General features: G+C 35.3%; 1 protein-coding gene across 1 annotated transcript in view; it reads right to left on the bottom strand.

The window, feature by feature from the left end:
- Positions 1–17754: 17754 nt before the first annotated feature.
- Positions 17755–27389, bottom strand: part of LOC128640488 (clarin-3-like) — a 15305-nt gene continuing 5670 nt past the window's right edge. The window contains exons 2-3 of the mRNA XM_053692966.1: positions 25159–25333; positions 17755–19273 (exon numbers count right to left, since the gene is read on the bottom strand). Coding sequence (XP_053548941.1) covers positions 18999–19273; positions 25159–25333 — 450 coding nt within the window. The 3' untranslated portion in view covers positions 17755–18998. The remainder of the gene's footprint in view (positions 19274–25158; positions 25334–27389) is intronic.

Genomic DNA, 27389 nt, shown 5'->3' with positions numbered 1-27389 from the left:
CAGCAACCAATCAGCAGCTACTGAGCATATCTAGACATGCTTTTCAGCAAGTAATATCAAGAGAATGAAGCAAATGAGATAATAGAAGTAAATTAGAAAGTTGTTTAAAATGACATGCTCTTTCTAAATCACGACAGAAAACATTTGGGTTTCATATCCCTTTAAATAACTCCTCGGGCGTGAACACATTCGGCTAGATTACGAGTTTTGCGTTATGAGTGAAAAAGCCTCATAACACTGCTTTTTCACTACCGCTGGTATTACGAGTTTTGCAGGTATATCTGTACTGCACACTTTTTTGGCTGTAACTCAACGTAACTACCGCAGCTTTTAAAAAGCCATTTTTCAATGGGACTTCCATAGCGCCGGTATTACGAGTTTGCCTGTCCAGCCAAAAAGTGAGCGGTACAGCCTATACCGTCAAGATCCGTACTGTAAACTGAAAGTCAGTAGTTATGAGTTTTACCCTACAAAGCCGTAACATAAAACTCATAACTAAAGTGCTAAAAAGTACACTAACACCCATTAACTTCCTACCCTAAACCGAGGCCCTCCCACATCGCAAACAATAAAATAAAATTATTAACCCCTAATCTGCCGCTCCCGACATCGCTGCCACTAAAATAAACATATTAACACCTAAACCGTCATACTCCTGCATCGCAAACACAAGTTAAATATTATTAACCCCTAATCTGCTGTCCCTAACATCGTCGAAACCTACATTACTGTTATTAACCCCTAATCTGCTGCCCCCAAAATCATCGCCACTATACTAAAGTTATTAAACCCTAAACCTAACCCTAAGTCTAACCCTAACCCTAACACCCACTAACTTTAACATAATTAAAATAAATCTAAATAAAAATTACAATTGATACCTAAATAATTCCTATTTAAAACTAAATACTTACCTATAAAATAAACCCTAAACTAGCTACAATATAACTAATAGTTACATTGTATCTATTTTAGGTTTTATTTTTATTTCACAGGTAAGTTTGTATTTATTTTAACTAGGTAGACTAATTAGTAAATAGTTATTAACTATTTACTAACTACCTAGTTAAAATAAATACAAACTTACCTCTAAAATAAAACCTAACCTGTCTTAAACTAACACCTAACCTTACACTACAATTAAATCAATTACATTAATTAAATACAATTAACTAAATTACAAAAAAATAAACACTAAATTACACAAAATAAAAAAGAAATTATCAAATATTTAAACTAATTACAGCTAATCTAATAGCCCTATCAAAATAAAAAAGGCCCCCCCCCAAAAAAAAAAACTAGCCTAAACTAAACTGCCAATATCCCTTAAAAGGGCCCTTTGAGGGGCATTGCCCAAAAGAAATCAGCTTTTACCTGTAAAAAAATACAAACAACCCCCCAACAGTAAAACCCACCACCCACACAACCAAACCCCCCAAATAAAATCCTATCTAAAAAAAACCTAAGCTCCCCATTGCCCTGAAAAGGGCATTTGGATGGGCATTGCCCTTAAAAGGGCATTTAGCTCTTTTTCAGCCCAAACCCTAAGCTAAAAATATAACCCACCCAATAGACCCTTAAAAAAAACTAACACTAACCCCAGAAGATCCACTTACAGTTTTTGATTGGATCAGCCAATAGGATTGAGCTCACATTCTATTGGCTGATTGGAACAGCCAATAGAATGCAAGCTCAGTCCTATTGGCTGATTGGATCAGCCAATAGGATTGAAGTTCAATCCTATTGGCTGATTGCATCAGCCAATAGGATTTTTTTAACTTTAATTCCGATTGGCTGATAGAATTCTATCAGCCAATTGGAATTCAAAGGACGCCATCTTGGATGATGTCCCTTAAAGGAACCTTCATTCTTCAGTAGCCATCGTCAGAAGAGGATGCTCTGCGCCGGATGTCTTGAAGATGGAGCCGTTCCGCGTCGGAAGGATGAAGATAGATTATGCCGCTTGGATGAAGACTTCACCCGGCTTCGTTGAGGACTTCTGCCCGCTTGGATGAAGACTTCTCCCAGCTTCGTTGAGGATGGATGTCCGGTCTTCAAAAAATGTAAGTGGATCTTCGGGGGTTAGTTTTTTTAAGGGTTTATTGGGTGGGATTTATTTTTAGCTTAGGGTTTGGGCTGAAAAAGAGCTAAATGCCCATTTAAGGGCAATCCCCATCCAAATGTCCTTTTCAGGGCGATGGGGAGCTTAGGTTTTTTTTAGATAGGATTTTATTTGGGGGGTTTGGTTGTGTGGGGGGTGGGTTTTACTGTTGGGGGTTGTTTGTATTTTTATTACAGGTAAAAGAGCTGATTTCTTTGGGGCAAGGTTTTAAGGGCTATTGGCAGTTTAGGCTAAGGTTTTTTTATTTTGGGGGGGCTTTTTATTTTGATAGGGCTATTAGATTAGGTGTAATTAGTTTAAATATTTGATAATTTCTTTTTTATTTTGTATAATATAGTGTTTTTTTTGTAATGTAGTTAATTGTATTTAATTAATGTAATTGATTTAATTGTAGTGTAAGGTTAGGTGTTAGTGTAAGACAGGTTAGGTTTTATTTTACAGGTAAGTTTGTATTTATTTTAACTAGGTAGTTAGTAAATAGTTAATAACTATTTACTAACTATTCTACCTAGTTAAAATAAATACAAACTTACCTGTGAAATAAAAATAAAACCTAAGATAGCTACAATGTAACTATTAGTTATATTGTAGCTAGCTTAGGGTTTATTTTACAGGTAAGTATTTAGTTTTAAATAGGAATTATTTAGGTATTAATTGTAATTTTTATTTAGATTTATTTTAATTATGTTAAAGTTAGGGGTGTTAGGGTTAGGGTTACGTTAGGGTTAGACTTAGGGTTAGGTTTAGAAGTTAATAACTTTAGTATGGTGGCGGCGACGTTGGGGGTGGCAGATTAGGGGTTAATAAGTGGAGGTAGGTGGCAGTGATGTCGAGGGCGGCAGATTAGGGGTTAATAACTAATGTAGGTGGCGGCTACATTGGGGGCGGCAGATTAGGGGTTAATAAATTTATGTAGGGGCGGCAGATTAGGGGTTACTAAGTGTAATGTAGGTGTCGGCAATGTCGGGGGCAGAAGATTAGGGGTGTTTAGACTCGGGGTTTATGTTAGGGTGTAAACATAACTTTTCTTTCCCCATAGGAATCAATGGGGCTGCGTTACGGAGCTTTACACTCCTTTATTGCAGGTGTTAATTTAATTTATTTATGTTTAGTGTAATGTTAGGTTTTAGTGTAAGACAGGTTAGGTTTTATTTTACAGGTAAATTTGTATGGATTTTAACTAGGTAGCTAGTAAATAGTTAATAACTATTTACTAACAATTCTACCTAGTTAAAAGAAATACAAACTTACCTGTAAAATAAAAATAAAACCTAAGATAGCTACAATGCTACTATTAATTATATTGTAGCTAGCTTAGGGTTTATTTTACAGGTAAGTATTTAGTCTTAAATAGGAATTATTTAGGTAATAATAGTCATTTGTATTTAGATTTATTTTAATTATATTAAAGTTAGGTGTGTTAGGGTTAGGGTTAGACTTAGGGTTAGGTTTAGGGGTTAATATATTTATTTAGTGTTAGTGATGTGGGAGGCCAGAGGTTTAGGGGTTAATAACTTTAGTATAGTGGTGGCGGCAACGTTGGAGGCCACAGATTAGGGGTTAATAAGTGTAGGTAGGTGGCGGCGATGTCAGGGGCAGCAGATTAGGGGTTAATAAATGTAGGTAGGCGGCAGATTGGGGGTTAATAAGTGTAATGTAGGTGTCGGCGATGTCGGGGGCAACAGATTAGGGGTGTTTAGACTCAGGGTTTATGTTAAGGTGTTAGGTTTAAACATAAATTTTCTTTCCCCATAGGAATCACTAGGGCTGTGTTACGGAGCTTTACGCTCCGTTATTGCCGGTGTTAGGCTTTTTTTTAGCCGGCTCTCCCCATTGATGTCTATGGGGAAATCGTGCACGAGCACGAAAAACCAGCTCAAAGCAGCGCTGGTATTTGAGTGCGGTATGGAGCTCAATTTTGCTCAACGCTGACATATTGCCTGCTAACGCCGGGTTTTTGCAAACCTGTAATAGCAGCGCTATAGGGAGGTAAGCGGTGGAAATACTCGTAATCTAGCCAATTGTTATCTATATGGCCCACATGAACTATCAGTTTCCTGTTGTGAAAAGCAAATACAAAAGCATGTGATTAACAGGCTGTCTGTAGTGACTTTGAAACAGGCAGAAATCTAGAGGTTTAAATGTTATAAAGTATATTAATCTAGCAATGTTGGTTGTGCAAAGCTGGGGAATGGGTAGTAAAGGCGTTATCTATATATTAATTTTTGTGTAGATTGTCCCTTTAAAGAAACATGAAACTGTTCTATCATGATTCAGATAGAGCTTACAAAAAAAAACACTTTCTAATTAGCTTACGTTATAAATGTACTCTTAGCAAAGCTAGGTAAGCTTAGAAGTGTGCATAAGTCTAGAGCACTATATGGCAGCAGTGCTCTGCTCAAAGTATAATATTGTTAAAAACATTGTTGCAAAAGTTCTGCAATAAAGTGCTCCTGAGCCTATGTTATGCTCTTTAGCTAAGGATACCAAGAGAATTAAGTAAATTTGATACTACTTGTAAATTGGATTTTTTTTTTTAATTGTGCGCTGTAACTGAATCATGAAAGATTAATGGGATTTATCCAAATAATTTTTGTTTGTCTCATTGTGAAATTAGCAAGGGGAATTATATCAATCACTGTTAATTATGTAATAAGCATTGTACACTGTGAAAAAAAAATACTTTTCAGTGCTTTTTCACTATTTTGTTTTTCTTTCTGAAAATGGTAGTTTTGCCACTTCCACAGAGAGTAAATTCTGTGTAATTCAGAACACTGAGCCTTCTACACACTGCACAGTTATTGCTTGATGACTAGGGTGATCATATTGCATTTTAAAAAGGGACACATATGAAAAATACATATGTCAGGGCTTTTTTAAGGGCAGTTTAAAGAAATGTTTTGTATAAGAACCCTGACATATGTATTTTTTATCTGTGTCCCTTCTTAAAGCGGCAATATGGTCAGCCTATTGATGACCAAACTATATTAGTTTCTACAAAGGATTCTCACACTTCTAAATGCTATGTAACAGCCATGGTCAAAAGAGGTTTATTTTAATCTTAAATGCATTATTAAAAGTAAGATGAGGGAGGAGGGGGGATTCTCACCTCCTGTAGAAATTTCAATAAACTTTGAAACAGAGCAAAATCCAGTACAACACTCATACTTTTACTTTTAACAGGCCATGGTAAGTTTTGAGTATTTTGAAACAATCTTTCTATTAGACAGAATTGACATATGACATTTTATTATAAAAATATAAAATCATTTTATATCCCCATGGAAAACAAACCATTATGGATCAATAAGGTGATTGTGATTTCTTGTGTCTTGTAATTGTAATTTCAACACTCTATAGAATTAAAACAATTACAGTTAGTTTTACGTCGCACAGATGCCAAAGCCAAGGTCACTTATCTCATTTTAATTCCTACAGAATTCTTGACAAATGTAATCAAAAGGGTTTTACTAATTTAAAATATTCCATGCTGATCACTATATGTTACCTGTTCTGCAAGATAAACATTAAAACCCAAATTTTTTATTTCATGATTTAGATAGAGCATGCAATTTTAAACAACTTTCTAATTTACTTCTATTAACTAATTTGCTTCATTCTCTTGATATCCGTTTCTGAAAAGCATACCTAAAAATGCTCAGTAGCTGCTGATTGGTGACTGCACATAGATGCCTCGTGTGATTGGCTCAGCCATGTGCAATGCTATTTCTTCAACAAAGGATAGCTAAAGAATGAAGCAAATTAGATAATACAAGTAAATTGGAAAGTTGTTTAAAATTGTATTCTCTATCTCAATCATGCAAGAAAAAATATTGATTTAATGTCCCTTTAAGAGTGTTGAGTAGAAATGTGATTGATTATTCATTTGATTTAATTGATTCCCTGCCTTCACATAGCAGTGCACAGCCTAGTTTCTCCACCAGGGGTAAATGTACTAACAGGAAAACTAAGTCTACAGATTTTTTTAAAACCATAAATCAGATTCAAATAGGGTATATAGTCAGATACACACAGATAGTGAAATGTATATAAAATGTTACACAATGTATATGCAAAATAACTGTTATAGCAAAAGGTAACTAGCTATTGCCATAGAATAAATATTACACATATGTGTCATGATGAAATACAACCTGTAAATTGAATCATACCAAAAGGTTAACGGTAAAATGTAACAAATAATTTGGCTACATTAACTTACTAATTTGAATTGTGCCAGTAGAAAGTGCCAGTTACACTAAAGTCATATGAAAAGAGGTTTGTATCATGAATATTCAATCTGCTTACATTGTTTTATATCTTTCTAAAATTTGGTGAAGATTTTGTGTATTTTCAGTAAGACGTATAGGACATTAAAATGATCGCAATAATTTTTCCAGAAGCTATTTTTTTAAATTTAAAAAAGCTTTAAAAAGGTTTCTACTGAAATTTGAAATGTGTTGGATTATGAAGGCCTCATGATTATAGGATGTCAGGGGTTATTTTTTTTTTTTCTTTCTTAGTTTTTTTCTCCTCTGCTATTTACATCTTTGTACCAGATCTATCTAAAAAGACAAACTTTTGGGAACAATGAATTTTATTACCCACACCTAGTGAATTTTATGAGTAAAAAATGTCAACATAAGTGGCAGAAAACAGTGTTCCTAGGAAGACACCAACCTGAGGTCGGTAAGAGATGACACTGATATATATTAAGACATATTTTAATCACATTTCTGTAATTGAGTGACAAAATATGACAGACATGTCATGTTTGGTATCAAAATAATCCTCATGATGTCACAACGTGATTGCTTATATGGGTATAGGTACTGGATATACATAACACAACATTATAAATGATTCCATAACTTCTGTCAGAGCTGCAGGGCTTTTTATTGCCTGCCAATAAAGAGGAGATGGCTACCTTCATTGTCCACTTTGGAAGAGGCCTGGTCAGAAACCTGACCTTAGGAAAAAATGTATTTACCTGTGATTTCAGCAGATTAATATTTTCATTCTACATGGGAGGCTGTCAGATACAGCATACGTGACCATCTTTCTTTGCCAAGCTCCTTTGGTGCAGACATTTAAACTTTCAAATGTATTAGGTTCTTTATATATATATACTAGTTGATAAGCCTGCCCAGAGTGCAGTCTATGTGTGAAAAATGTAACCCCTCAAGCTACAAAAAATAAAAAAGTAAAAATACAGAAAAAATAACCAACGCTATCCAAAATAAAAAAAATTAAACCTAATCCCCATGAAAATAAAAAACACCCCCTAATCTAAGAATAAACTACCAATAGCCCTTAAAAGGGCTTTTTGTAGGGCATTGCTCTAAAGAAATCAGCTCTTTTACATTACAAATAAACAAAGTCCCCCCTAACAGTAAAACCCCCCACCCACCAAACCCCCAAAAGTAAAAATAATAAACCTAAACTACCCATTGCCCCTAAAGGAGCATTTGTATGGGCATTGCCCTTAAAAGGGCATTCAGCACTTTTTCACTGCCCTTAAAAGGGCATTAAGATCTTTAGCAAATTGCCCAATAAACCCTAATCTAAAAAACAAAAACCCCTAAAAACTTTAAAAAAAAAACTAACACTAAAGCCCCAAATAGGTATGATTAAGGGACTGTGATCCCGAAATGTTGCATACCTGTGCTGGTGTTATGCTGAAATAAAGGAAATTTGTAAAGAATTTATGGTGCTGTGAGACACTGGGTTTCAGAAGTCCGGCAGAGAAGGTCTTCTCCCAGGCCGGTCCATCATCTTCATCCACAGCAAAGGCGGCGCGGAGGTCCGGAACGGTCTTCACAGATGTGGGGGTTTTCCCAGATGTGCGCAGAGTGAACGCGGCGCGGAGCGGAGGTCTGGAGCGGTCTTCCCAGATGTGGTGATCCTCGGCGGTGGTCCTCGGCAAAGGCATGGAGGTTCCTCTTCATGCGATCTTCCGCCGCACACTGAAAAATTCAGCCAATAGGAATGCAAGGTACCCCAAATTGATTGCGGTACCTTGCATTCAATATTCGGGTCCATCATCTTCATCCACAGCAAAGGCAGCGTGGAGCAGATGTCCGGAGCGGTGTTCCTAGATGTGGCAATCCTCAGCAGTGGTCATCTTTGGTGGCGTCGGCGGTCCTCATGGCGGCGGTGGTCGGCGGCGGCATGGAGGCTCGTCTTTATCCAATGTCTGTCGTATACTGAATATTGAATGCAAGGTACCGCAATCAATTTGGGGTACCTTGCATTCCTATTGGCTGAATTTTTCAAAACAGCCAATAGGATTAGAGCTACTGAAATCCTATTGGCTGTTCAAATCAGCCAATAAGATTTCAGTAGCTCTCATCCTATTGGCTAATTTTGAAAATTTCAGCCAATAGGAATGCAAGGTAGCCCAATGAATATGGGGTACCTTGAATTCAATCTTCAGTGTGCAGCGGACGATCGCATGAAGAGGAACCTCCATGCCTTCACCAAGGACCGCCACCGAGGACTGCCGCCGCACATCTTGGAAGTCCTCTCCACGCTGCCTTCACTCCCCGCACATCTGGGAAGACCGCCACCTCTGGGTAGACCGCTCTGGACCTCCGCTGCGTGCCGCCTTCGCTGTGGATGAAGATGATGGACCCGCCTAAAAGAAGACCTTCTCCGTTGGACTTCTGAAACCGTGTTTTTTTAGATTAGGGTTTTTGGGCAATTTGCAAATGAGCGGAATGCCCTTTTAAGGGCAGTGAAAAAGAGCTGAATGCCCTCTTAAGGGCAATGCCCATACAAATGCCCCTTTAGGGGCAATGTGTAGTTTAGGTTTATTAGTGTTAGTTTTTTTTTATTTTGGGGGGGTTTAGTGGGTGGAGGGTTTTACTGTTAGAGGGGACTTTGTTTTTTTAATTTAAAATAGAGGGGACTTGGTTTGTTTTTTATGTAAAAGAGCTGATTTCTTTAGGGCAATGCCCTACAAAAAACCCTTTTAAAGGCTATTAGTAGTTTATTCTTAGATTAGGGGGTGTTTTTATTTTGGGGGGGCTTTTTTATTTTCATAGGGATTAGGTTTAATTTTTCTTATTTTGGATAGTGTTGTTTATTATTTTTTGTAATGTTAGCCTTTTTTTATTTTCTTTAATTTTAGATTAATGTAATGTAATTTTTTTTAAATGTTAACTAAGAGTTAAGAGGTTAATTTAGGGAGTGTTAGGTTAGGGGGCTTACTCATTAAATTAGTTTTTTGCGTTGTGGGGGTTGGCGGTTTAGGAGTTAATATGTAAATTAGGTTTAATGCGTTGTGGGGGTAGGCGGATTAGGGGTTAATAGATGTATTAGGTAGTTTCCGATGTGGTTGGTGGATTTAGGGGTTAATAATTTTATTGGGTATTTTTTTTTTTTCTTAATACTTCGTGCGGGCGGTTAGTTAATTTTTGTCTTAATTGGTCGTACGGGCGGTTATTTTTTTTTATTACTTATTGTGGACGGTTAGGTGTTTGGTTTTTTTAATACTTATTGCGGCCATTTTTTTTTTTGTTTGTTTTTTTGTAATGCTACGTTTGCCTTCGTTGCATCCCGGTGGATTCCGAAAATGTATAATGGATTATAGATAGAGCGCCAAGAGACAGATCCACCTATAGCTCTGAACAAAGGCTATCTAGCTAGCCTGCAAGAGGTTAATAGTAGAGATGTGTGTTCAGAGCGCCTCAAATAGGGCCAAGTGACAAAAACTTGATTGTTGTGGAGTAGATTAAGTAAATAGTGGTGAAGGTAGTCGTGAATGGCAGTCAAAGGTTTAATTGTAAAACAATATATTTGAATTATACAATCATAAAAATAAAGAATAAAAGATATAGTCAAATTATACAATCATAAAAAATTGTGGATCCACAATGTACAGTAAACAAGTAAAAAACATAAAAACAATGTTGTTTGGCTGGAGTGGAAATGTCCAACTAATGGACCTTAACCTTGTGTTGGTGCTACCCAATAAAAGGTGTGTATTTTGCCTGAGACCCTGAGTTGGATGGGGTCAGGGCTGTTTAAAGTGTAGTGGTGTAAGAGTGATGCAATATGAATAGCGCTATTCAGGCTAATAATCAACAGGATGTACAACTCCAGCTTGTGATTTCTGTAGAATTGCAGCTAATGTCTGTCTGTTGCTGGTGTCAATTTACAGTGGTCTCTTACACCACTTTGTGTAATTAGGGGTGTGGTTAAAAACAGAAGTTTAACTGTGTGTGTGAGGTTTGATATAGATAGACCACTATAAATTGACACCAGCAACAGACAGACATTAGTCTTGAGAAAGGCCTAGATGGGCTGAAACGCGTTGACTAAGGAGCTGGTAAGCAAACTTTCAATCTAGCACCAATACCTGTACAATCTACACTATCAATATTTAATTTTTAGTACATTGGAGCTAATAACTGAGAGACCAACAGGATCCATTTGCAGGGATTCTCGCCACCAGGAATAGGAAGGTTTCCTCCATCAGGAGAGACTACGAACCACTCTCTGGGACACCACTAGGATCCATCACGGGGGTTCTCGCCACCAGAAATTAAGAGGGATTCCCACCATCAAGAAATAAGGTTGTTTTATTTCATCTTTTAACTTTTAACTTTTAATATTGACTGCATTCACCACTGGATTACAATTTGTTTTTTTGTGCACACATTTTTATTACATTTTTTTGTCACATTCACCAGACAATTTCTTTGTGATTATCCCTTACATATTTGTATCACCATTTTCTTTTTTTGTTTTTATTTTTCATATATTTTTATCCATTTTTATTTTTTCACAATTTTTTCATTTTTTCTTTTGATCACTTTTTCAACTTATACACATTTTTTGGTCTTTTTTCACCAACTCACCATCAAATAAGTTACAGCTCACCTAAGCTGCAATTCTACAGAAATCACAAGCTGGAGTTGTACATCCTGTTGATTATTAGCCTGAATAGCGCTATTCATATTGCATCACTCTTACACCACTACACTTTAAACAGCCCTGACCCCATCCAACTCAGGGTCTCAAGCAAAATACACACCTTTTATTGGGTAGCACCAACACAAGGTTAAGGTCCATTAGTTGGACATTTCCACTCCAGCCAACCCACATTGTTTTTATGTTTTTTACTTGTTAACTGTATATTGTGGATCCTCCACAATTTTTTATGATTGTATAATTTGACTATATCTTTTATTCTTTATTTTTATGATTGTATAATTCAAATATATTGTTTTACAATTAAACCTTTGACTGCCATTCACGACTACCTTCACCACTATTTACTTAAAGGGATACTAACCCCACATTTTTTTCTTTCATGATTCAGATAGAGCATGTAATTTTAAGCAACTTTCTAATTTACTCCTATTATCAATTGTTCTTTGTTCTCATGTTATCTTGATTTGAAAAAGCAGTAATAAAAGGTTAGAAGCCGGCCCATTTTTAGTTCAGCACCTTGGTAGAGCTTGCTGAATGGTTCGCTACATTTAGCCACAAATCAGCAAGTGCTACCCAGGTGCTGAACAAAAAATGGTCCGGTTCTAAAGCAAATCAAAGAAAAATTAATAATAGAAGTAAATTAGAAAGGTGCTTAAAATCTCATGCTCTATCTGAATCATGAAAGAAAAAAATTGGTCACCTGGCCCTATTTGAGACGCTCTGAACACACATCTCTACTGGATTCCGAAAATGGCATTTCTTTTTAATTATAATTTTTCAAAGGTGTTCACTGGCCGGCCAGACAGACAGACAGAAAATCCAAGAAGAGTGGCAGCAAACAAATGTATTAAGGATCATTGCACAGAAATATAAAGCAGCGGTGCCGTGATCTGGGTCACGGCACTGCTGCTTTCTATTTCTGTGCTTTGATCCTTAATAAATTTGTTTGCTGTCACTCTTCTTGGATTTTTTGGATTCGTTTGACAGGGGATTTGAGTGGTTCCCCTTTGTGGCTTGCATTTAACTTTCAGTGCTGGATGGATGTCTGTGTTTTGGAGACAGACAGAAAGACAGACAGACAAATAGATAGATAGACAGACAGACAGACAGATGATAGATAGATAAATTATAGATATTCAGAAAAAGGTAAAATGTATCAGGTTTTTTACTAATATTAAATATGTAAAAATATAGAACAGTGTAAAAAGGGATACAACATCGCAATATATAGGTTTTATTAAAGCAATCCATTAGTTGCAAGCATTATGTATATCTAGCTTTTTATATTTATCTTGCTAAAGAATTGTTTAGTTTTCGAATGCAGAAGGATTTACTTTTTTATGATTATTTTGAAAGGTGTTCACTGGCCAAGATATTCAGAAAAAGTAAAAAAAAAGTAGCAGGTTTTTCCTGGACCACTAATATTGCACACATAAAAATATAGCAAAGTGTAAAAAGGTTTCATTAAAAGAGTTGAAAGCATTAAAGGGACATTAAATCCATTTTTTTTCTTTCATAATTCAGCTAGAGCATGCAATTTTAAACAACTTTCTAATTTACTTCTATTATCTAATTTGCTTCATTCTCTTGATATTCTTTGCTGAAAAGCATATCTAGATAGGCTCAGAAGCTGCTGATTGGTGGCTGCACATAGATGCCGCATGTGATTGGCTCACCCATGTGCAATGCCATTTCTTAAACAAAGAATATCTAAAGAATGAAGCAAATTAGATAATAGAAGTAAATTGGCATGTGGTTTAAAATTGTATTCTCTATCTGAATAATTAGAGAAATTTTTTGGCTTTAATGTCCCTTTAAATGAGACCCAACAAAAATGAGGGGCAAACAAATGGGATGTACATTACTCATAACAAGTTACTAAATATAAATACACGTGCTAGATCCGCAACCAGTATACAGGAATTACCACAGGTCAAATTCACCAACATCTGTCTACCGGCTGGTAATATTTATAACATAAAAAGAGTCCCTTAGGTTATGCTATGATATAAATTGGACCAAAATTAGTAAAGCTCCTCTAGACAGTCTGTGTTTAATAATATTGTTCAAAAGATGTGTATGAAACAAAAACCTCCTTGTTTAGTTGTTATAGTTAAATTATTACTCACTCAGTCAAAATCATAAATTTGTTTCAAACCACTGATCCGCCCAGAGTCATTCTGTGTATGTATGGAGAGATAAGATAATGCTGTTGCTATCCATACAAATTCAACCGATTTGACTGAATTGTAGTTTCAATTAGCAGCTATTTTATATACAAAAATAACATAAAGGAGCACTATCCAATACATTCTAAACTCTGCAGCTGGAATCATAACTAATTGTAGAATTATTGTATGGAGGAATTGAATCTCATGTTTTTATCTCCACCATAACTTAATTGAATAAATAATTTTCAAACACATTAAAGGGAAACCAATTTTACAGTAACTGACCCTTGTATATAATATAAACCTCAATATCTAGAACATATCCAATTGATTTGAGCCATAAAAAAGTGGGAGCCACAACCTTAAGATAAATATATTGTTCTGTAATAAATATATGCCCAGAAGCCCTAGCTGTGTCAACACAAAACTCACATTATTTATAACTAAAATTGCATTTACAGTTAAGATTTATTATTTGATTTTTGGAACAAATTTAGAAAAATCCTAGCTGAAATATATGTATTTGTTTTTATTAAAAATGTGTCTTTTAAGATTTCTTTCTACACTAATTAGGCATATGCTCAGTTTACTAGCACTGTTAGTTTTCTAACTGTTTTGATAGACTTTTTCTTAAAATATCAATCTCTAGATAATTCATCAGCCACAAAAGAGAAAACAAAGATTGTGCTGCCCTCATGTGGTCATTAGATTTTTTTTCCCTTTCATTTCATATATTTGAAGATTATGGGATAGATCAAAAATGGAGCACAATCAATATCGCACAGTTTGTTATTTTGCACAAAATCAGGTATTACAAGTGGGTGGTACAAAAGGTCAACCAGAAAATCTTACAGTGGCACAGGGAGCACTATTAATGCTTATATTATATGTGATCATTTATGTGTTGTGCTTGAGGGATACACATAATAGCACAAAAAAAGTTTGCATTTTGGGAGACCTGCCATAAAGTGTTAAATTATGGAAAATGTGCGTAACAAAACTAAAAAATAATATCAAATTAATAATATTAACATTTTTTATTTCAGTTATAGTGTGCATATTGAATGTAAAATAACGGTTTATTAATATAATAAAATGTTTTAATAGTGATTTAACCCCTCAAGGACTGGGAATTTCAGAGAAAAATGTGCCCAAAATACTGAAGAATTTTTAGCATTTTTCCTATTCATTTAAACAAAAATAGAGCATTATTTTTTTGGATTTACCTAGCAAAACTATACATTTTTTTAGTAGAGTACCCAATGTATTGATCTAGGCACATATTGGTATATTCCATGGCACAGTTTTGCTGCCAAATGTGATAATATAAAAAAAATCCCTAACTTTTTCACAAACTTTGGGCTTCTCACTGAAATTATTTACATACCGCTTATGCAGTCATAACAACAATAGTTGGAAAAGCTTCTCTGAGATCCCCTTTGTTCAGAAATAGCAGACATGCATGGAATTGCAGTTTGGTAATTAGAAAGGCTGCTAAATGCAGCTGCGTACCACACGTTTGAAATTCCCGGCAGTGAATGGGTTAATTAGTTAGCTGTTAAGGGTAATAATATTATAATATAGGTTTTACCCTCCCAACTGACGCCTCCTACTTCCCTGATCCCTACCTGATCACTCCCAAACAGTTCTCCCCCCCCCCCCCCACACACACACTCACTCTCACCTCATATGAAGAGTTTGTGTTTTTTTTATTATTATTATTTTATGCAGTTCAGGATATCTCCTTACCCTCCCACCTCCCTGATCCTTCCCAAACAGCTCTCTAAAACTCCCCCCTTCCAATGGTCTCCAATATCTTGGGGACTGGCAGCTGCCCAGTTGACATACATTTTGCTATACATTGTATTTATTGTCTTAATAAAAAATATTGTTACTGTAGTGTAGTGTAGGGCCCCACCCCACCTCCCCTGTCCAATAGGAACCATAGAAAGAAAAATCTGAAGAAACAAGCTGGAACAGGACTAAAGAGCATTAGAAACATGGCAAATTGTGCTTTTAACCACTCCTCCACTGTACAACTTAGAGGGACACCCAGCTTCTTTTTTGAAAGTGGGTTAGCTGCACTTTCATATGCAAATGAGGAATTGCATATTTTGCTAAAATTGCAGGGGATCACCATCCAGCCAGTGGACCTATCTACCTACCGCTTAAAGTGATGGTAAATCCAAGCATTTAAAGAGACATTAAACACCAAATAAATGCTAGATAGAATAAAGCATTCAAAGAAAGGCTTAGTCTGAGAATAACATGTAGATATATTTTTTAAAGTTTCATTAGCTGTTTAAATGTTGACAAAATAAGTGTAAAGTTTTAGTGCCTATAAAACAATGGGAGCTGCCATGTTGTAACTTAGGTTACCTTCTCTGCTGTGGCCAATTAGAGACAGTTATAAAAAGGTTACTAGAGTGTGCAGCCAATGGCTGTGTGGACTATTACAGTGTTCTGCACTTTCATTTCTAACAGGAACTGAAAAGCTCCAAATTTCAGAATGGAATTACAGGAAAAGGGGACAAAATAAATAATGAAAGATGAAAGTATATTGCAGACTTTTTTTATATATATACGATTTATCATTGTATATTACCATCTCAAAGTGTTTAATGTCCTTTTAACAAATGCTAGGATTCACCATTACTAAAAATAAACTCTAGTTTCTGCCATCAAATACTAAAAAACGAGTTCTAAACTCACCCTTTCTGTGCTAAAGTATATTGCTAAAATCAGCGCCTCCAGCTGCCCATGGCACAGCGCTCTTCTACAATGAGGTGACGTTTCCACCTCTAAAACTATAGCCATTCGTGTTAACTGACATCCTAGCACGGCTAGAAGAGGAAACATTACCTCATTGGTAAAGGAGCGCTGTGCCGTGGGCAGCTGGAGGCGCTGATTTTAGCGATATACTTCAGCACAGAAAGGGTGAGTTTAGCATCCGTTTGTTAGTATTTGATTACAGAAACTAGAGTTTATTTTTAGTGATGGTAAATCCTAGCATTTGTTAAACGCTTGGATTTACCATCACTTTAAAGGTTTTATAAAAAGCCATCAATTGATCCAGCTGTGTTCCTCCTCACTCCTCCTCCTTCTCTTCTTTGGAAAACACTTTGCACTTCAGTTAAAGGGACATTGTACTGTAATTTTTCTGTGATTTAATCAGTTTTCAATTACCTCTATTGAAAAGCTAAGTAAACAAGGCAGAAAGAAGCAATCAAGATTCCAATGGCTTTATATGAATCTTGAAAGTTTGACTTTACAGTCCTTTTAAAATAATCACCATTGCATTTGTGTTTCTGGCAGATAGGTAGGATGTCAAATCAATTATCAGTGTGTTCATAAACTAACTAATAAGATACACTTAAATTAAGCAAACCTAATATAAAATATGTGAGACAATGAGGGACAGCAGATTTCTGTGTTCCTATGGCAGCACAAAACCTGAAATAATATTTGTTGGTGCTTTTAATAAAGTCATTCATGGTATAGCATGCCTTAGTCTAGCCCAGGGATGGGCAATTATCGGCCCTCCAGATGTTATGGACTACATCTCCCATGATGCTCTTTTAGCCATAATGCTGGCAAAGCATCATGGGAGATGTAGTCCATAACATCTGGAGGGCCGATAATTGCCCACCTTTGCGCTAGTCTGTAAAAAAATAAAATTGCAGCTTTTTACAAAACATAGGACGTGTTATGTTAAAGGGACAGTCTAGTCCAAAATAAACTTTCATGATTCAGATAGGGCATGTAATTTTAAACAATTTTCCAATTTACTTTTATCACCAATTTTGCTTTGTTCCCTTGGTATTCTTAGTTGAAAGCTAAACCTAGGAGGTTCATATGCTAGTTTCTAAGCAGGCCGCCTCTTCTCTCGGGGGATTTTGACAGTTTTTCACCACTAGAGGGTGTTAGTTCATGTGTGTCATATAGATAACACTGTGCTCACGCACGTGAAGTTCCAGTGAGCCAGCACTGATTGGCTAAAATGCATCTCTGTCAAAAGAATTGAAATAAGGGGGCAGTTTGCAGAGGCTTAGATACAAGATAATCACAGAGGTAAAAAGTGTATCATTATAACTGTGTTGGTTATGCAAAACTGGGGAATGGGTAATAAGGGATTATCTATCTTTTAAAAAAAATAAAAATTCTGGTGTAGACTGTCCCTTTAAAGAACAAAACAGAATATTCTGATTGCTGTGTTTTGCAGATAATATATGTTTACCATTCTGATCGCCAAAAATGATACAAATTAGCTATTTACAAAAAAATTACCCTACAATTACTATTTAAGTTGATGCTTTTTATTTCTCTATATTTATTAAAGCAAATAAATGTAGCAAAATTGCAATTTTTCTTTGGTGTGAAATCAGATAAAACAGACTAACCATAAGGTTACCCATAAATTCCTTCTCAACCTTTCCTTTTTTTTTTAAATTTGCAAAATGATTTTAATGTAAAGACTTCATGCAAAAGCTTATTGTAGTATTCACATACATTACAAAATGCTAAAGGAGTTACGTTTATTTCATATTGGATCATTTAATAGATCTCAGTATACATTATTTTATAACAATAATTTAAATATTTACATTCAGACCCTGAATGGATGTAAACATCAGTATTTATTTGTTCTGAAAGTTGCACTGTTTGTTTTCCAGTAGTATAATCCACTCCATTCTCCAAACATTACATGCTTACTTTTAAGAAACAGCAAAAGACTGAGTGACTGATTTGTTACCTCACAGGAACATTTAACTGACTGACCAGCCATGTCAAAACGAAAGCATAGGAGGACAAAAATTGACAAAAGGGGGGGGGGATTACTTCTTAAAATCTAACCCAATGAAAAAAAATCTTAAAATATTTAACAGAAATGTTAAAGGAACATTACCCTAAAAATATAATTAATAAAAAACGTATTAATGTATTCTTATTTGTTGTTTGCCCACTTAATATATATAACTCTGATAAAAAAAAATTGGGGGGTTTCCATGGCCCACAAAAATTGTCAAGCTGATGTTGCAGGATTCAGAACCCCAACCCTACAACATTATATACAATAATTGCTTGCTCAGTACAGGAACTAATTTAAATGTGTCTTTAATTGAACACAGTAAAGAAAAAAATATACTTTTCAAGGGGTATGTTCCTGGATTGCAAAGAAATGTAAAAATATTTTTTTTGCAATGCAGCGTTTAAAGGAATACAACCCAAAATTGTTCATTCATGATTCAGATAGAACACACAACTTTCCAATTTACTTTATCATATTTTCTTTGTTTTCTTGATATCCTTTGTTGAAAAACAAGAAGCTAAATTCAGGAGTGTGAACGTGTCTGCAGCACTAAATGGCTGCAGTTTTGCAACAATGTTGTACATTAGCAAGAGCACTAGATGACAGCAATATTTCCTGTCATATAGTGCTTCAGGCATGTGCACGAAACCTATTTAGATATCACTTCAACAAAGAATGACAAGAGAATGAAGCAAATTTGATAATGGAAGTAAATTGGAAACCTTTTTTAAACTGTATTCTCTATCTGAATCATGAAATAAAATGTTGGCTTTCATGCTTCTTTAATTGTTGGTATATAATATGCATATACAAAAACATATTAATGTCCCTTTAACAAATGTTACTTTATACATAAGAAATTGCTGTTTACTTGTGCATCAATGGTACAAATATTAAATATACTGTCACTCTCACTGCTTCAAAGCCTGGTTCCATTTATTTCTTGATTCTTGATTTAAAATAATATCACATCTTTTGATGCATTTTCCAGGGGTCTCTCGTGCTCCTTTTTCTTGCTATATCTGGCGTGCTGGTAGTAATAAATTACAATTATTGTAGCAATACTTAGACATATACTTAGAAGCAGTAACCAGAAAGAATATCCATAGGTGTTGACAGTTGAAGTTAAGTCCTCTGGACCGTTCTTCAGTACTTCCGCCAGATGTTTTGGCAATTTATTTATTTCCATGTTTGCAGCACACAAAATCATTGTAAGCAAGATAAGGACAGCTAGAAATGTAAAATCAGAGAGAGAGGAATGTTACTTTTTTTTTTTTTTTTTTTTTAAAGGGCCATTATAGTAAAAAAAAAACCTGCATACTCTAATTCATAAGAGCAGGTCATTTTAAGACTATTTTAAGACTATTGACCATGCACTACTATGTGTTTAACCCATCCAGAGTGGTTAAACCCACAGTAGAAGTGCCACCTGGGTGGAAAGGGCTGCTGTTCCAATCCGCAACATTAGTCACACATTGTTGATTGGATCAGTGGCGGTTTCGGCTCTGAACCAGTAGTGCTCTGTGGGTCCCGAATGAAACTTCTACTGTGTGTTTAATTTTTTTGCTAGGTTCAGCATACAGCAGTCAGGGTAAATATTCTTAAAATGGCATGAGCTACTGAATTAGAGCATGTCATTGTTCTACTATTATGACCCTTTAAGGTATGATTTTATTTATGGGACTCTAAACACATTGTATTCACAATACCTATCTGTTGTGTTTCAATAGAATAATATACTAGACAAGTCTAAACATTTTAAAACAAATTACCATCATTGTTACTGCAATTGTTTTTCAATAGCCAAACTCCACCCACCAATTGCCTCTTATAGAAGAGCCAATCTAGAATTGAATCTGCAGACAACAGGGCGAGCCGCAGTCATTGTGTTACTATAAACTGGGTTGTTTTGCAGTTGTTATCTAAGTCAGTGTTTCTCAACCGCAGTCTTCAAGTAGTCCCAACAGGTCAGATTTTCATTATAGCTGAAGGTGAGAGCAGGTTAGTTACTGATCAGCTGATTATATCACCTGTGCTCAAGTCCGGCTATAATGAAAACCTGGCCTGTTGGGGGGGTACTTGAAGACCATGATTGAGAAACACTGATCTAAGTAAGCCAATTAGGGAAAGATATGTAGCAGGGTTAGAAGTACATTGTGCGTTTCCAGCTCTGAAAATAAGGGAAGTCACCTTTTTTAGAGCTAAATTATATGAAAAGATTGCAAAATGATTTATGAACATATATAACAAAGTTGTTTGGCTATGCATAAGTAAATAAAAATCTAAAGGTATGTACTGTCCCTTTAAGTAAGGGTCTGTGGCCCAATTAGGATCCTAAAGTATTTCTGATATCAGTTATACAAATTGTATCATTTTGGCACTGGTGGTTCTAGTTCATAACTTTTTCGGTGAAAAAAAGTTAACGACACTGCTAACAATAAGAAAAAATAAAATTGATCTATTATAGTTTCCAACAAATTGTGTTCTCTTAGTGTGTGTATGGCCCCTGCAAAAAGGTGATGTAAAGAGTTGCTGCTCATGACAACTGGTCAGCCAATCATGAGTAGCATATGTATGTATCCATTAATCGACTGGCTTGACTTGTTAAAAAAATATTACACAGGAGCTTGTTTGGTGTGTATTCAACTCCTATGCAAGGGTAAAACACATAGGGCTAGATTACGAGTGGCACGTTAACTGTTGTGCACAAGCGCAAAGGGGTTGTAGGTAAACACATTCGCTCAAGCGCAATTTAATTTAGTGTGCGTCGGGGGAGCGAGACATAAGAGCTCTGGTAACTGTTATGCAAGACAAAAATGTTGCACAAAACACATCGAAAATACATTTTAAAGTACAGTTACAATCTAATAAGAATTATTTTAAAAAAAATTATATCAAAAGTTATAAGGGCTCAAAGATATGAGGTCAAGTAGCTGAAAACAAGTCAAATTAATATTTATGCAATATTCATATTTGAAAAACTGTTGTGATTCAGACTGAGCAGGGAATTTATCTTTATTTGAAAAAGCAAAAATGTAAGCATCGGAGCCGGCCCATTTTTGTTTCAGCACTTGGGTAGCACTTTCTGATTGGTGTCTAAATGTAACCACCAATCAGCATGCGCTACCCAGGTGCTGATTTAAAAATGGGCCGGCTCTTAAGCTTTCATTCAAAGAAAGATACAAAGAGAATGAAGAAAAATGGATAATAGGAGTAAATAAGAAAGTTGCTTAAAATTGCATGATCTGAATCATGAAAGTTTAATTTTGACTAGACTATTCCTTTAGTAATGGTTTTTACTATGTATTTACTGTCTATATTTTACATTCCAATATTCATCACATAGGGAAACATGGTCTAAATATTTTTAAATAAATATTCCTGTATTATAGATCACTGGTTGTCAAACCTGACCTCGGGTCTCCATAACAGGCAGATTTTGAGGATATCTAAACTGGAGCACAGGTGAAATAATCAGCTGATTAGTAACCATGGTTATTTTACCTGCTCTCACCCAAGGTAATCCTGAAAATCTGGCCTGTACGGGAAGCTTGAGGACAAGTTTGAAAACCAGTGGTATAGATATATATTTTACCAAAAAAAAACATCAGATGTATAGAATTATGTATTTATGAATAAGCAGAACATATTCGTCTATGTAAAGAACATTGGAATGTGAAATATTCATATTTTCATGTCAGGTTAGTGCACTTGAGAAAATGTGATCAGATTCAGCGTGAGTAAGGGTGTTAGACTTTTTCCACTTTTCAACTCCATTGAAGTCTATGGGGTTCATTTATTAAGAGTTGGACAGACATGATCCACTGTAGCGATCATGTCCGCTCGACATTGCTGAATGCTGACAGCATACGCTGTCAGCATTTAACATTGCACAAGCAGTTCTGGTAAACAATCGGCTACTAGCATGGGGTGTCAATCAACCCGATCGTACGTGATCGGGCTGATTTCTGTACGCCGCCTCAGAGGTTCGCACGGAAACAGATGTATCTGGCCCCATTCAGGGCATGATAAATCGGCCTCCATGAGGAAATATGTTAACGTGGTCATGATATTTGAAGTTCGGCTTTTTGCGAGCGTTGGGTTAGCGCACGGGCAAAAGATTTTTACTTGTAATACACTCTCAAAAAGCCAAAGTCTAGCAGGATTGATGTGAGAGCAGGAGCGCAAACTAACGCTTCACTCGTAATCTGGCCGTAGTGAAAAAAGGAATTGATTTAAACATAAAATGCATTAAAAAAAAGCATTGTTACCACTTTGGACAAACTATTTGTTTGCCAAATAATAAGAATTTAATTTAGCCTTTACCAGCAGGCTAGCAAATGATAAAGACCACTAATTCAATGATCATTGTAGTATTATTTTTTTTACCTTATGTGTTCTGCTGACTTGGTTTAAATGTCAGGCGAAGGAACAACTCATTAGTTAAACAATAAATATGCAAATAACTCTGCCCTTGGTTTTCAGGGATGTTACTATGACACTTTGGGAGCATTTTGTGCAAACATAAAAAGGTAATCATTACTCATAGGATAATGAGATCTGAAAGTGGAAATTAAAGCTAACTGTTTACATGCTCTTAAAAGGACATTGTACTCAAATATTTTCTATCATGAATATAAAAGAGCAGCAGTTATACATGGTTTGGTAATATTTTTTCATGAAAAGTTAAATGAACAATGTATTGAGGCAAGTAAGAGTTCTTTGTTATCGCCACAGCTGCAGGAGCACCCATTCAAATGGGCTGGGCTGTCTTAATTTCGCTCCCACCCTCACTAGGAGGTTGATTTCTGCGAATGACCCTTGTTTATGTAGCTTTTCTATAGAACATACTGCAATATTCATATTTTATTGCTGGCGATTTCAACAGGGAAACATAGCTATTTCAAATGGCAAAATAAAGGTAAAAGAGCTATTTGTAAATAATGTAATAAACATCAAGTTGAGGGAACATGATATTAAAATATTTTATATAAATAAAAATAATCTTTCAAAATGTATTACAGAGCTTTTATTGTAAGGATGTTCCTCTACTGAATAAACCAACTTTTTTTTCTGTCTAAGTTGTCTTTCTCAGTCAATGAGCAATCAGAGTCCAAGAACTCAGTTGTACATAATCATGGGCTTCCTGTTGCACTTTAAATTTTAAATGATTATACTATAGTTGAATTATTGTTTAATAATGTTATCCTTCTTTGTGTTATTTATATCAAAGCATATTGTCAGTGCTACTGGTTATGATTCAAACCTGCATATTTGTTTTTTTAATTTACACTAACTTCGTGCTGTATACAACCCATGCAAAGTAAGTTTACAAAAAAAAAAACAGACTGGTATTTGAAGATTTCCCCTCAGAATTAAAGGGACATGAAACCCAATTTTTTTCTTTCCTGATTCAGATAGATTGTACAATTTTAAACAACTTTCCAATTTACTTCTATTATCTAATTAGCTAAAATCTCTTGGTATTATTTGTTGAAAGAGCAACAATGTACTACTGGGAGCTAGCTGAAATAAAATGACTAGAGAGGCATATATGTGCAGTCACCATCCTGAGCCTACATAGGTAAACTTTTTTACAAAGGATACAAAGAGAACAAAACAACTGAGATAATAGAAATACATTTGAAAATGATTTTAAATTGAAAGCTATATCTTAATCATGAAACAATCAAATTGAGTTATATGTCCCTTTAAAGGAACAGTAAAACCAAAATAAAAATGTTCATGACTCAGAGCATACAATTTGAAATAACTTTCCAATTTACTTCTGTTATCTAATTTGCTTCATTCTCTCAAAACTTTGTTGAAAATCATACCTAGGTAGGCTCAGAAGCAGCAATGCACTACTGGGAGGTAGCTAGCTGATGATTGGTGGCTGCATATATCTGCTTCTTGTCATTGGCTTACCCTAGGTATTCAGCTAGCTCCCAGTATTGCATTTATGCTCCTTCAAATAAAGGTTACCAACTTAATAAACCATAGTTGATAATAGAATTGTTGATAATAAAAGTAAATTGGAAAGTTGTTTTAAATTACATGCTCTGTTTGAATTATGAAAGAAACATTTTGGGTTTCATGTCCCTTTAAGTAGATCAAAACCAGCTGTTTTAAAATTCAGGTGTCATCAGATCAATTTTGAAAAGCAGTATGGTACGCAATCATGCACTTCCTGTTAGTTGTACTTAAAATTTATACAGCTTTGACTTTTTCATGCAAGAAAATGGTTTGTTTTAACAAATGATAACGAGAGAAAGAGATACATTTGATTACAGATATAAATTGTAACATTTTAACGGACATTAAACAATTTGAGATTTAAAGTGAAGGTAAATTTTGATGAATGAAAGCCCGTTTTTTAAAAATACTATTAAAAACAGGGGCACTTTCATTCATCAAAGTTTAGAAATCAGCCGTTTTGATTAAAAACTTACCTTTGTTCTTTTCACAGCCAGAGCAGCTTCCCCCACCCGGAGATCCTCTCTTCAAACGTCATCAATAACTAATCCGGCTTCCTCCAATCACGGCATGGCCTCAGGCAATGACTTCCCTGGGGGGAAAGCCTTGATTGGAGGAAGCCAGATTAGTAATTGCTGACGTGTGAAGAGAGGATCTCTGGGTGGGGGAAGCTGCTCTGGCTGTCAAAAAAACAAAGGTAAGTTTTTAATGAAAACGGCTGCTTTCTAAACTTTGATGAATGAAAGTGCCCCTGTTTTTAATAGTATTTTTAAAAATCTAGTGACACATTTATAGCTGTCCCTTATTGGCCTCAGCAGAGAAGGAAATCTAAGTTGCAACATGGCGGCGCTCTTTGTTTTATGGACACTGAAACTTTAAAAAAGTTTTTACATACATCTGAATATTATTCTTAGGCTAATATTTGCTTTGAATAGCATACATCATTCTGCCTAACATGATGCTCAAAATGTTTCTCTTTTCGGTCAAAAAATTGTTTCTAAATGTATTATTGTGCTTTGGTTTTTTGAAACATGTGTGTCACTGTACTGAATAAACAAACTTTTTTTTCTGAGACTTGACCTTTTAATGCAATGCATATAGTCTGCGTATAATTACTATAACACGTAATGCATACTTACCGCTGATTGAGACCCAAATGTAGACACCAAGAGGCCCCAAGAAAGTGACATAGGGATTGCTCACACTGTTCAAACAAGTAGTTGCAGAACTCATGAATGTACAAAGCAAACTCAATGCTTGGAATAATATCATCATAATGTGGGTAATTATAATGCTGCCCGATCCATTTAATTTCTGAAAAACTAACCACAAAATATATCAGTTAGTATTATACTGTCCAATAAATTAATTTATCTATGGTAAAACAGTCAACAAAGTATAACATTTTCTGATCATGTACGCTTTAAAAACATTGGGGTTAATTCCGTTTTTTCCAAACCTGTTTATCTAAAGTTGCGCAGTGACATCATCAAGTCATTGTGCGTGACATCACCGCGCATAACGTGAAGCCCCGGCGATGTCTGTCACTATGTAGACCCGATCGCCAGGGTAGGAGCAGGTGGGAGCCCCCAGATCTCCCTCAAGGTGGAAGAGTGCTAGCTACGGCTCTGAGCCGTCGTTCGCACCAGAGTGGGAAACTATGCGATGACTCAGAGCCTTTATTGGGATACTGCACTTTTGTATTCTGTCATTTAGTCTAAATCACTGGTTTTCAAACCTTTCCTCAGGACTCCCTAACAGGCCTGATTTTTAGGATATCTGAACTGGAGCACTGGTAAAACAATTAGCTGATAAGGGACAGTCTAGTCCAAAATTAACTTTCATGATTCAGACAGGGCATGTCATTTTAAACAACTTTCCAATTAACTTTTATAATCAAATTTGCTTTGTTCTCTTGGTATTCTTAGTTGAAAGCTTAACCGAGGTAGGCTCATATGGTAATTTCTAAGCTCTTGAAGGCCGCCTCTCATCTGAATGCATTTGACAGTTTTTCACAGCTAGAGGGTGCTTGTTCATGTGTGCCATATACATAACATTGTGCGAACGCCGTGGAGTTATTTAAGAGTCAGCACTAATTGCCTGAAAAACAAGTCTGTCAAAAGAACTTTTTCCACTATCAAAAGAGAAAATTGGAATGGTTGGAATCAACCCCATTGCTTTATATATTTTAGCCTGTAGATCTATTCCTCCAAAATGAAAGAATCCTCTCAAATGTCTGTTAATTTCCTGTTCTTTTGGAGCGTATTTACTGAAGTGTGAAAGAGTCATGCACACTGTAGAGAATAGGTTTCCTGAAACAGAACAGGAGTTTGAGTGATTAAAAAAAACAACAACATGGATCTATTCTTTCCAGTAAGAATATCACTAGAACTAAAAGGACCTTATGATCAAAAAAGAGAAATCACCTAACCGTTTGGGGACTTTTTTGAGCATTAGTTTGTAATGTAGGAATCTAATTTCACATATAGAACTCTACATAGCAAAAAACACAGATCACAATAGACTTTACCTGTGTCTATAGGACCATATTACAATTGGTGCTCTATTTAGTGATTTTGCTCGCGCACAAACACCGCTGGAAGTAAACCTTTTATGTAGGATTTTGCACATATTACAAGTTGAATGTAAATTGTTTGTGTAGGAGTAAAACCCAATGCACGCAAACTTCAGGACTTCAGATATCGTAACCATGTTAAATTCTTCTCCCCATAGACTTTAATGGAGCTCGCTTTAAAAAAAAGAAAAAAGCCTTACCGCTCACAAGCTAATCTGACACCACATTAGGTCAATGTTCTTCACATAGAAATAAATGTTCTTTTTATTTTTAAATATAAATTTATAAACATATATGACGATTTAAAAAAATATATTCATCTATGCGAATATATCAATATCTATCTGTATATCTATATGAATATATACAGGTATAGATATATACAGATACATATATATAAATACAAATTATTTTTCTACTATGGGAAGATCATTGGAAAAGGGCTCCAAAGTGTGTGTGTGTATATATACTGTATATATATATATATATATATATATATATATATATATATATATATATATATACACACACACACACACATGTATATATATGCATTTATATTATACATATATACTTATATAAATACAGAAATACACACATATGCACATATATACACCCATAAACATTTATACCTTTAATTCTAATTTAAAAAATGATATTAATATTTATATAAATATTTTTTTTATCAGATAGTAAGTATATGAGTATAACACTTTATTTAAAAGGTATTTATATTGTGTTTGGTACACCTTTTTTTAACTCTTAAGGCTGTGACACACTGCAAGCGGAGCGACG

Source organism: Bombina bombina, chromosome 9, assembly GCF_027579735.1.
Source record: "Bombina bombina isolate aBomBom1 chromosome 9, aBomBom1.pri, whole genome shotgun sequence".
NCBI lineage: Eukaryota > Metazoa > Chordata > Amphibia > Anura > Bombinatoridae > Bombina > Bombina bombina.
Note: the sequence above shows the minus strand (reverse complement) of the source record. Positions and strands in the feature narration are given on the sequence as shown.